Consider the following 12,906-nt stretch of genomic DNA (forward strand, 5'->3'; position numbering starts at 1 on the left):
TTTCCTCAATGAATATACTATTGTTTCTATGATTTGTTCTTTAATCCATGAATTCTTTAGGATTAAATTACTTAGTCTCCAATTATTTTTAATTCTTTCTTAACAACTTTTTTACTGAACATAATTTTTATTTTGGTCAGTAGAGAATGTCTTCAAATTTCTGCTTTTCAGCATTTGTTTGTGAGGTTTTTATGTTCCAATATGTGGTCAATCTTTGTAAAGGTACAATGAGAATATGTGTATTGATTTCTGTTACCATTTAGTAATTGCTAGAGATCTATCATTTCTAACTTTTCTAAAATTCTATTGAGGTCTTTAACTTCTTACTTCATCTTTCTTATTATTTTGCACATTTGTCTACCTTTGAAAGAGGTACACTGAAGTTTCCAACCATTATATTTTACTGTCTAGTTCTCCCTATCAATCAGTTTTTCTTTTAAGTAGTTTGATGCTATTTTATTTGCTGTTATTTTGGTATATGTTGATTATTATTACTAATTTATTGTTTATGGTGCCTTTAGGCATAATACAGTTTCCCTATTTATCATTTTTATATAATTGTATTTTTTTTTTTACTATTGTCTTGTCTAAGATCAAAATTGCTACTCCTGCTTTTTTGAGTTTACCCAAAGGATAATAAATTCCATTCCAGTCCCTTGTTTTAACTTTGTGTGAATCTTTGTGTTTCAAAAGTATTTTTTTTGTAAAGAATATATTGTTGGATTCTGCTTTCTAATCAACTTCTGTTATCAATCAATCAATAATCATTAAATGCCTGCTATGTGCCAGACACTGTTCTAAGTGCTGAGGATACAAAAAGAGGCAAAAGATGTTCTCTGGCTTCAAGGAGCTTACTATCTAATGGTGGAGACAACATGAAAACATATATAAAGCAAGCTACAAACAAGATAAATAGGAGATAATTAATAGAGGCAAGGCACTGGAATTAAGAGGCGTTGGAGAAGTCTTCCTGTAGAAGGTGGGATTTTAGTTGGGACTTAAAGGAAGCCAGGGAGGTCAGGAGTCAGACTGGAGGAGGGAGAGTGTTCCAGGTATTGGGAACAACCAGAGAAAATACCCAGAACTGAGAGATGACATGTCTTGTTTGTAGAACAGCCAGGTGGTCAGTCACTACATCTAAGAATACGTGTCACGGAGTAAGTTGTAAGAAGATTGGAAAAGTAGAAGAGGAATAGGTTATGAAGGGCTTTGAATGCTAAACAAAGCATTTTGTATTTGCTCCTGGAGGTAATAGGAAGCCGCTGAAGGGGTGTGTGGGGTGTGTGTGTGTGTGTGTGTGTGTGTGTGTGTGTCAAAAGGACCTGCATTTTAGAAAAATCCCCTAAATGACTGAATGGAAGATGAATGGATGGATTAGAGTGGGGAGAAACTTGAGGCAGGCAGACCCATCAGCAGGATTTTGCTATCCTTTCCCACTTTTTCATGTGAATTTCTTCTACTCATGTTCAAGGTAATAATTGTTAAATCTTTTCCTCCATTCTATCCTCTTATATTTTTTTCCTTTTCCCTTATAGTTGCTGTAGAATTATTCTCTTCCCTTAAACTTTTTCCTGGATGTCACTGGATCCCTAAACTTTCTTTATCTGTTTTCTTTTTCTTAATCATTGATATCTTTTGTTTATTCATATTTACAATTTTTCTTTCTCAATTAGGACTTTTTTTTTCAAGGTCAGATTCTGATGCTCTTGCACACTTGGACTGGACAGTGGGACTCTTTTTTTTGTCTTCTGTTGTTTGTCTTCTTCAGTAGAGTTTGTTGTGTACAAAGTGCTGGCAGGACTCAGGCTTATCTATATACTCAAATACAGAGTGCTAAGCTCTTCTCTCTTGTGGCTACAAACTCTTTGATCCACCAGAGTGGGCAAAATGATCTCAGCCATCTTGGTTTGAATCTTGCTGTTTTCTAATCTCCAGAAGGAGGTTTCAAATCCTCCTCTCTGGAGTACTTTGACCCTGAGATATATTTGACAACTCTGGGGTATCCTTTAATGGAACACTCTGAAGCTGTGGGAGTTGGTATTATGAATGCTTTACCCCTGCTCCTCTGTCTGGGCCTCCTTCTTTCATGCCTTCAGATTTCTGGGTGTTTTCTTCTGCCAATGTAGGCTGGATCAGGATACACATTATGGTTTCTCTCTTTATTCCTTAATTCTTATTCAATTTTATCTTTTTATGTTTTACATGTGTGAGAATTAGGCTGTTGGGGCAGCTAGGCGGCACAGTGGATAGAGCACTGGCCCTGAAGTCAGGAGGACCTGAGTTCAAATCCGGCCTCAGACCAAACCCCTGACACTTACTAGCTATGTGACCCTGGGCAAGTCACTTAACCCCAATTGCCTTAAAAAAAAAAAAAAAAGAGAATTAGGCTGTTTCGCTCCTCTTCACTCTGCCTTGACCCTAAATAAGGTAATTTCAAGAGGGCAAAAATGCTAATTACTAGGTGGATCCTGAAAGGCCTCATCCAGGAAGTTAGATCTGTTCTCTGCTTTGAAGGAAGGTAGGGATTCTCAATAGTCAATAAACATTTATTAAGAACCTACCATATGCTAGGCATTGGGCTAAGCACCGGATTCTACTAGTAGAGATGTGAAAGGATCACATTTTAGACATGGTAGACCCCTTGTGCCAAGGAATGGAGATGGTAGATGAAATATTGTGTATAAGAAATACCTTGTGAACTAGTTTGACTGAATAGAGAGTTCATGAAGGGGAATAATATGAAAGAAAAGAAAAAGTAGGTGGAAGTCACATTATAAAGTGATTTAAATATCAGGTTAGGTTAATTTTATGATTTTAGCAATAAATAGAGAATTTTTCAAATAAGATACAATACCCATTCCTCTTAAAAAAAAAAAAACAACAACAACCAGAAACTAGAAAGCATAGGAATAACTTGATCTTTCCTTAATATGATAAGTGGTAAAACTATGTAAAATATTTGTTGTGGGGATAAACTAGATGCCCATTCTATAAGATTAGAGGCAAAGTAAGGATATCTTTCATCACCATTATTATTCAATATAGTGCTAGAAATGCTAGCTATAGTGATAAGACAAGAAAAAGAAATTGAGGGAATAAGCACAGGCAAAGAAGAAACAAAATTATTGCTTTTTGCATATGATATTTTGGCTTCCTTACAGAGCCCTAGAGAGTCAACTAAAATGATGAATAATTTCAACCAAGATACAGAACACAAAATAAGACCATACAAATCATGAGCATTTCTACATATTATCAACAAACTCCATCAGGAAGAGATAGAAAAAGAGAAATTTTACTTAAAATAACTACAGAAAATACAAAATACTTGGAAGTCTACCTGCTATGGCAGGAACCATATGGAACATACACAAGAACAATTACAAAAAACTCTTTATACAAATAAAGGCAGATCTAAATAATCAGAGAAATATTAATTTCTCATTGGTAGCGTAAACAAATATAATAAAATGACAAGACTAAAAAAAACAAAAAATAAAAAAATGACAACACTATCTAAATTAGTTAACTTATTAAGTGCCATATAAATCAAACTACCAAAGGATTAATTTATAGATATAGAAAAAATAATAAAATTGATCTGGAAGAATAGAAAGTAAAAGAATATCAAGGGAATTAATAAAAAAAATGGGAAAGAAGGTGGCCTAATAGTACCTAAATAGTACCTCAAACTGTACTACAAAATAGTAATCATCAAGACAATTTGGTGCTGGGAAAGAAATTGAGAGGTTGATCAGTGTAACAGATTAGATTCATAATATACAGAAGCAAACATGCACAATAGACTAGTGTTTGGTAAATCCAAAGATCCCATGAGAACTCACTAAAAATTGTTGGGAAAAGTCAAAGACAGTTTGGAAGCAATTAGGTATAGAGTAATATTTAATACCATATACCACAATAATCTCTAAATGAATATATCCTGGATATAAAAGATATATAAATGATGGTATCACAAACACATTTGAGGAGCAAAGAGGAAATTGCCTGTCTGGCCTACACATAGGGGAAAAGTATGCAATCAAAGAGATATAGATCATACACGGCAAAATGGACAATTTTGGGTACATAAAATTAAAACATTTTTGTACAAAGTTGATGAAACTAAAATCAGAAGAGCAGGGAAATAGGGAAAAATCTTTGAAACAAGTTTCCCTGATAAAGGTCTCATTTCTAAGACATAAGAAATGAATTCAAATTTATAAGAATAACAGCCAGTCCTTAAGTGATAAATGGTAAAAGAACACAAACAGGCAATTTCAGAGGAAGAAATCCAAACTTGTTAACTATACAAAATGTTCTAAATCATTCATAATTAGAGAAAGAAAATTAAAACAACTCTGAGGTTCTACCTCACATCCATAAAATTATCAAATTTAAGAAAAAAGAAAAATTACAAATGCTGGAGGGGCTATGGGAAAACAGGCACATTAATATACTGTTGGTAGAACTGTGAACTGGTTTAGCCAGTCTGGAAAGAAATTTGGAACTATGCCCAAAAAGATATTAAACTTTGCATAAGTGTTGACCCAGAAATACCACTACTAAGTATATACCCCCAAAAAACTTCAAGAAAGGGAAAAGGGACCCATATGTACTAAAATACTTACAGCATTTGTGTGTGTGTGTGTGTGTGTGTGTGATGGCAAAATTGGAAAATGAAGAGGTGCTCATCAACTGGGAAATGACTGAATAAGTTATGATATATGAATGTGATGGACTACTATTGTGCTGTAAGAAATGAATGGGATGGTTTCAGAGAAATCTGGAAAGACTTGTATGAATTGGTGAAGAGTAAAGTTATCAAAACCAGGAGAACAATTTACAAAACAACAATATTGTAAAGACTATCAACTCTGAGAGTCTTAGCAACTCTGATCAACTCAACAAACAACCACAATTTCAGAGGACTCTCAATCAAACAGGCAACTCACTTGATAAGGGGGTGATGGACTCAGAGTGCTGATGGAAGCATATTTCTTATGGACATGGCCAATGCAGGTATTTGTTTTGTTTAACATACTTTACATGTATGTAAACTGAGCTTTTTTCCCCCTGCATTTTCAACAAGGGAGCGGAAAGAGATGGGAGGAAGAAAAGAAAGATCTTTGTTGGAAAAAAAAATTGTAATAAAAAAAATCAAGTTAAGGAGTTTGCATTTTATCCTAGAGTTAACAGGGAATCACTGATAACATTTGAGTAGTGGGGTGACCTGGTCAGCCCTGTATTTTAGGTTTACCAATTTTACAATTGTGTGAAGGATGGATTAGTGAAGGATTACTTTCTACTGGAAGTAGGGAGACAAATCAGGACACATTAGTCTTTGTAGGAGGTGATGAGGACCTGAATTAGCAACTCTAACTCATGTATATAAACTCATTACCGTTAAAATGAGCATGTATATAGAGAACATTTAAATTGTAAACTGCTATATCAATGTAAGCTACTATTTTTTCTTATCATTCTTCCACCAGACCTGTTCTTATTCCTAAACTCATATAACTGGTTAAAGGCACCACTATTTGCTCGTCACCCAGGATAATGGAATATCAGAGTTAAGGAGGTGCTATAGCCCAAATTATACATCATCAGGAATCACCTTCACACCATCCCCAAGAAACAATCATATGGCCTCTTCAAGACCTCTGATGATGTGGAACCTACTACATCCTGAGGAAAGTCTTTCTACTCTTATATGCTTAAAACAGTTTTTCTTATATCAGGTTGGGAATTGCTTTTTTGTAATTTTCATTTTACCTGTATTTTCTAAAGTTTTGTTTACAGATTCTTCCCATTCATTTTCCCCATAAAAATTGAGGCATTTGCCTGCTGTTAGTCCCATGGCACCTCTCCCATTTGTCCTTTATGATTATTATTCACATATCATCAACAATGGTTGGCAATCACATTTGCCATTTTTTCAATACTCCAAGATGTAGTTCATCTGAGTCTGGTGACTTGAACTTAAGGAAGGTACACCTTACTTTTGGAGGAGTTTCAACTCCCCTTTTTTAAATTACTTTTCTTCTAATCTTTCCAAACTGAAGATTATTTTCTTTAATACATAAAATAGAAGTAAAATAAGAATTGAATAGCTTTATTTTTTATAAGTTAAATTTAGAAGAGGAAGATGTTTTCAAAAATAACTGTGATGTAAAAACAGGATATCAATAAGATGCATTTTTATATTTAAAAATTTTTGTTATATTCTCAGTTGGAATAGTAATAGCATTTTGCTTTGTAAATAACAAAATCAACATAAAAAAGATCATGCTATTTTTACAGTGGACAATGGTGCACTTCAATTTTTTTTGGATCTATGTTAAAAACATATCGACAGAAGTAGTATATGGATATCTTGTGAGATTCAAAGAAGATGTTCATGATAACTGAGGGTCACAATAACTTTATTTCTTTTTTGGCTAGGCAATGGGGTTAAGTGACTTGCCCAGAGTCACATAGCTAGTAAGCGTTATGTGTCTGAGGTCGAATTTGAACTCAGGTCTTCCTGATTGCAGCGTCGGTGCTCTCTCCACTGCACCACCTAGCTGCCCCATAACTTTTTATTTCTGAAAATGCCATTCTCCATTGAAAATTTTATAGTTTGGGCAGAACAAGATATGATGAATTCTTTTTGCAAGTGTATAAGTGTTATACTGTATTGAAGTGTCCTAGCATGTCATATGCATTGTTACATACATGATTAAGTTGATAAAGAAACATAATTTGAGGGTAAGACTCTATTGAGGTCAGCTAGGTGGTACAGTGAATAGAGTGCTGGGCCTGAGGTCAGGAAGACTCATCTTCCTGAGTTCACATCTGGCCTCAGCCACTTACTAGCTATGTGACCTTGGGAAGTCATTTAATCTTCTTTGCCTCAGTTTCCTCATCTGTAAAATGAGGTAGAGAAGGAAATAGCAAACCACTACAGTATCTCTGCCAAGAAAATCCCAGATAGGGTCACAAAAAGTTGGATGTGACTAAACAACTAAAGCTTTTTCTTTGTTTCAGTATGTTTTCATATAGCTACCCCTAAATTCAATGACTTCTTTGATTTAAAATGTTTTACGTTCATGTAATTTCTTAGAAACAATGACAGGAATCTCAGAGACTCACTTTGAGATACAAGATCAAATATCTACTTAATTGTCATGGTTTATCCTTGGCTTCCCGCTTAAACAATCTGACAAATTTAGGCCTAATCCCAGATTTTTATTTCTAAGCCACAGATACACAGGATCCAGTACGGTATCACACTAATATTCTCTTTTCTGAGGACTCCACATTCTCTAGGGGACGGACTTAAACTCACTCCAGAGCTAGACCAATTAATTCACTTGGGGCAGCTGGTTTGCTGCTATTGGCTTTTATAGGCTAGCTTGTCTGCCTTCATGGAGGGGGGCATCCGTTGGAGAGGACATGCTGTTTCTGCAGGGTCACAGCTGTTATTCATTCTCTTACATACTTCCCCACAAGTGTGACTTTCATAACCTGCTAGTGATTTTGTTTATTTTCTGTCACACAAATGAATATCTGTGAAGGGGAGAGACATTTTTACTCTGTAAGCCTGCTATCATTGGCATTTGGAATCACCTTTCACTGCTCCCTCTCCCTCAACGTCCATATTCAATCAGTCTCTGAAGGCTGACGGGGAATAAAGAAGGGTGTGGGGTCTAGCTCCATCTCTGACACTGAACGTAGCTGTGTGATGGTGGATATATCACTCAGCCTATTTAAGCTTCTGTTTCCTCATCTGTAAAATGGGGGTAACAACCTTTGCACTACCTTCTTTACAGATGAGGTTTAGTGCTTTGTAAACTGCTAAGCAGTATAAAAATGTAAGCTATAATTATTATCCTCACATATTTTTCAATGCCTCTTCTATTTCCACAACCACCACCCTAGTTTAAGCCTATAATAATAATAATAACTTACATTTATATAGCATTTTAAGGCTTACAAAGTGATTTACAAATATTATCTCCTTTGATTCTCACAATGACCCTGTGGGGTAGGTAGTAGAAATATTATGCCTCCTTTTAAAGATGGAGAATTAGAATATTAGAGAATTTAAGTGGCTTGTTTCTGTTCACAGAACTATTAAATATAGAGCAGTGGTTTTCAAAGTGTAGTCTGTGAACCTATTATAATACTAAGATATTATCTGCCTACTAAAATACTCCTTTCTTTTCCAACTACATATTTGTGTGAGACTGGATTTTCTTCATGTACTTCAATCAAAACAATCTAACACAACAGACTGAGTACAAAAACAGATGTAAGAATCTAGCTGTCTCCTACACGAAAGAGATTTACAAAAATATTTTTAAAATATTATTCTCATTTTCTTTTGTTTAGAAACTAGTTATTTTCATAAAATATCACATTTATGTTAATGTTATTTAAGAGGAATGAATAAAAATTTAAAACTATCAATTTTAATTTCTAATATGGTAAATGTTGATAAAAATAACCCACATAAGCAAAAGCTCTTATGATCCTTAATAATTTTTAAAAATATAAAGGAGTCCTGAGACCAAATAAACCATAAAGGTTAGTTGTTATTTTGAAAATACACCCAATATCAACACCCAACTCCAATGTCACATCCTCTACCTCCACCTGAATATCACATTTACCATATATTGTACTTAACTACGAGGTATTGAAGTATCTATGCATGTGCCTTGTATCAACTAATAAATTGCAAGCACTCTGAGGGCCAGAACCCTGTCATGTATATATTTGTATTTTCCCAAATGCCAAGTATATTGTATACATTTATAATCCTTTCTCACAGTCTTTTGGAACACAGTAGGTGATTAATAAATGCTTGTTGAATGAATGAATGAATGAAACCTTTAAACCAACTTCTTCTCCCTTATGTCCCTTAGGATTATCTGCACCCTCCAAGTTCCACTTAATTCACCTGTCTGGGAAATAGCTTCTATAAATAAGCAGTTTCTGTTTCACCAATGATTTACTCTTCATATTTACACTACCTTGGTCTTGTCTCTAAGCCACCACAGGTTAGGTTGCTTAGAAATTTGAATTTAGTTAGTATTCAAATCTTTAGCAACCAAGCTCCTAGTCAGAAAGGGAAATCCCCCTTATGAAAAACCTCAGAACACAATGCACTATTTGATTTTAGCTGCTGTTGTTACATTTGCTAGGGGCAACTTGACAAGACTTTTCCTGTCCATTCTTATTGTTTTTTTTTTTATAGTTCTCTAATTTTTTGGGATACTGATAAAGATGGCTCAAAGGTGCTTCCAAAATGAATATTTTGACAATTTGCTGTACGCTTGCAAACCCTGTTACCTTCGATGTTCCAACACACCCCCTTTGGTGTGTCAGAGTTATTGTAATGCAAGTAAGTGATGGGATATTTCTCTTGCATTTATTTATTAGCTTGCTGTGCAGGTTCTGTATTCGTTCCAATACATAAGGAAGACAGTGACATTTTCTAAATAATACATGATAACAACAGATTGCAATGATTAAAACATTGACAGAAATTATTCAAAACAGGACTGAATGCATTTATTCAATCTTATCAGCTCAATGTAGTTTATCAATTATTCAAACAGAGGGTTGGTTATTTAGGTTATAGAAAGTCAATACTGATCAAGAAGAGAAATTTGACAAATTATGTTATATTTAAATGGTGTTTGTATTTTGTCTTGTCTTCATTATATCTGCCATTGTCTATTGATAAAGGTACTACCAGTTCCCTGAAAATCACAGATGTGAATCTTTGGAGCTGTGTAGGTGTGGGAATAATTTCATCTTTGACAATTTTCTTGCTAATACTTATCCTGAAGAGAATGAGCCCTGAGAGATCAAAGAATGAATTTGAAAATACAGGTATAAAGTGTGATGAATTTGATTTTAAATCTTTGAAACCTATCTTCATGGGATGGCAGTTGTAACTTTCAATTTTTTCTTATTTGTGTGTGCGTAACTTTAATATCTAAGTCATAAATCTTTTGAGTGCATTGGTGAATGAGTTAATTAGTTCAAACATTCATTTCTACTGTATTCATTATGATGTTGACAGTACCTATGCCTTCCCACCAAATCTTTCCATAAGGTATAACTATCAAACAACAAAAGTGTTTTTCAGGAAACCAGTATCTTTGGCAAAAGTTGACAGACTGATTAATGCTAACTAAGGGAAATTGCCAGCCCTACCCCTCACTATCAGGAAAAATGTATCTGGTTACATCCATGGACATATCTTTAATACAAATTTGAGTGATTCACTTGCTTAAGCCTTCACTGAGAAAGAATGCTCAAGTCAAATCTTTGAGGCATCAAGACTCCTTAGGGGGTCTAAGGTTTTCTAGTGAAGGACTGGCAATAGTATTCATTGTCTCACATTAGAACTTTTCATGAAAGAAATATTAAGGCTTAGATTTCCATACCACCTCTGTCCATGACCTTATCCCCAAACATGTCAGTCAGTTTCTCAACTTTTCTATCTAATTTGTAAAAACATCCATCTATTTATTTATAATAGAACTAGGGAAGTGAGACATCTGTTCCACTTACTTCTTTTACTTTCATTGCCCTGAGGGCTTTCGGACAGGTGGGGTATAGTGTTTTATGAAGCTTTTTTTTTTTAAATTTTAAAGATAGAATTACTCCAGGGGAATGTCATGGAAAATATTAAGACTTTTCTTCACATGTGTATAAGGTAAACGTAATGGAGATTTTCTTTCATTACATTCTCAATTCAGACTCATTAAAAAAAAAAAATCCATTAACTTAAACAGTGTAGACCAAAGGAATATTGGCTTGTCTCTAGCTCCAAATTTTGAAGTCACCTATAGGGCACTCATGGCACTGTGTAATGTATGGTTACAGAGGATTCTGCCCTTGTTAAAAGCTTAAGGTCTACTGTGCAAGGACCACTTTCTGGAAAGATGTGCCTCTCAGTGATAACACAAGGCTTCAGTGTTAAAGCCTATGACCTTTAATACTTAGATTTAAGGCAAAACTTTTAGAGCAACAGATAGATAATGCAATACTTGTTTATGTCTTTGCAGAGCCAAAAGCTGAGCTACAGGAGATTGCTAAAGTTGATCTTGATAGGAGTGAAAATGATGAAGCTGGAATTCTCCCTAGAAGCAGTACAACTATGACATACATAGTAGAAGAAAGCAAGTGTAAAGACTGTAATCTAGGCCAAGGAGTCATAGCCTCAGATATATCCTTCCCACTCCCAGCCATGGAAGAAGGAGCAACTGTTCTTGTCACCACAAAAACAAATGACTTTTGCAAGAGTTCACCAGGTTCCATGAATGACACTTTCATGGGGATATGGAAATCTATTTTCACAACATAATGACCCAGTTTGACTGGGACAGTGCCACTTGCAAGGTTTATGTCAGTGAACCGAGTGATGCATCTCATCCCTTTATAATAGTTGCTGTCATCTGTCATCAATACAATGCTAATTTTTTTTCATTTTAGAATCTCTTTCTTGATTTATTTCTCTACCTTTTGGTTGGGAGACAACTACCAAAAACTCCTCCATTTCACTGTTTTATTCTCTCTTCACTAAGAAAAAGGAGTGATGTGTCAGTTTCAAAGTTGTTGTTTTTATATTTACTCAATATTCACCTACATAGTAGACAAATAAATTGACCATCTCAGGACAGGTTTAAAGTTTTATTCATTGCTAAAGGAAATGAGGGAGTGAAAAAATAGAAAATGCCTAAGGTCAGTTATTCAACATTATATGAGGATAGACATTTTTTAAAAAAGCTTTCAAAGAACCCTCCCTTTAGATGGAGAATTCATACACACATTATTAAGGCAAAATGAAAACAAATGAAAATTAACAAACTGCAACGCATATACAGAAGTTCAAGGGACTACAAGAACTATGGCAGCCTGGTTAAAATTGGGATTTTTGTTTTGAGGTTTAGGATGTAGGGATCCTCTTTCATTCATCTGCAGATGAATTTGTAAAAATTCATTAAGGATTTCCTAAATTGCATTTAGGAAAGCAGCTTTATCATACAATGGGAAGATGAAATCTTTCTCATATGGCAGCAAATGTTTTATTTATCCCACCTTTCTGTTGTCTACAATGAAGCAGAAATTGTCCACTGTGGTAATTCAACATATTTTCAAAGTGACTGTGAAAGTTTCCTGGCCAAGGAATTATCTAATAAAGTGTTTCCTGACTTTCTCTCCCAGTGAATGCAGTGGTAGCATCTTTTGTTCTTGCAATTCAGGTGCTGACGAATTTTACCTATCATGTAAATATGAATTATGTAGCCCCTTCTGTTTCTGCGTCTGTGAAAATATTGAGATCTGTGGGTTCTTCTTACATTGTAAGATGTGCTTTTCAGTCCTGGCTGAATTTGTTATAACAAGTAAGTTCAATATTACACTAGATTTTCCCTGACAGTATCGTTGTAGTTTCTGGTAGGTGGACTGACCTGAAGGTAAAGTGTGCTACTAGAAAGAGGCTTTAGCTGGAATGAAGATTGGCTTGCTGATGGAGATCAATGGGTTGTTCTAAATTTTAGGAACTTTTTGATCTATGGCTCTCAGACTTTTCAAGTTCACATACCATAGGGCAAAAAATTCAACAACTTGAACCACTCCTGATTGATTACTTATGTAAAAGCAATAGCATTGGAACAAATAGAAAGGATTACATTGCTTTTTATTAGATACCAATGATGTGCTCTGAAAAAGTGAACTATCACAAGTAAATAGACAGAAATATAAGTTTAAATATTACTAATGACCAGCTTGTGGACTTCTTGGTAGCCTTTTACAGACCTTGTTGAAGATAAGAGAAAGGATTAGAAGATGGGGGGTGACTGGCTGACCACTCATGTTGAGCCTCTTACACTGGCCACA

At 34.8% G+C, this 12,906-nt stretch overlaps 1 protein-coding gene across 1 annotated transcript; it reads left to right on the plus strand.

Annotated features, from left to right (window-relative positions):
- Nucleotides 1-9,216: 9,216 nt before the first annotated feature.
- TNFRSF17 (TNF receptor superfamily member 17) lies at nt 9,217-12,235 on the plus strand. Its single transcript, XM_027839497.1, has 3 exons — nt 9,217-9,394; nt 9,742-9,888; nt 11,073-12,235. Exons 1-3 carry the CDS (start codon nt 9,277-9,279, stop codon nt 11,369-11,371), a joined length of 564 nt encoding a protein of 187 aa, XP_027695298.1. The 5' UTR covers nt 9,217-9,276; the 3' UTR covers nt 11,372-12,235.
- Nucleotides 12,236-12,906: the final 671 nt, after the last annotated feature.

Source organism: Vombatus ursinus, unplaced genomic scaffold (genome assembly GCF_900497805.2).
Source record: "Vombatus ursinus unplaced genomic scaffold, bare-nosed wombat genome assembly UNPS02014832.1, whole genome shotgun sequence".
Classification (NCBI taxonomy): Eukaryota; Metazoa; Chordata; class Mammalia; order Diprotodontia; family Vombatidae; genus Vombatus; species Vombatus ursinus.

What these genes read in the sequence shown, in the direction of transcription:
- TNFRSF17 (XM_027839497.1), top strand. Translation starts at nt 9,277, where the DNA reads ATGGCTCAAAGGTGCTTCCAAAATGAATATTTTGACAATTTGCTGTAC. An exon ending in TCAGAGTTATTGTAATGCAA is followed by an intron (nt 9,395 to 9,741) that starts GTAAGTGATGGG and finishes CTATTGATAAAG; the next exon opens with GTACTACCAGTTCCCTGAAA. An exon ending in GAATGAATTTGAAAATACAG is followed by an intron (nt 9,889 to 11,072) that starts GTATAAAGTGTG and finishes ATGTCTTTGCAG; the next exon opens with AGCCAAAAGCTGAGCTACAG.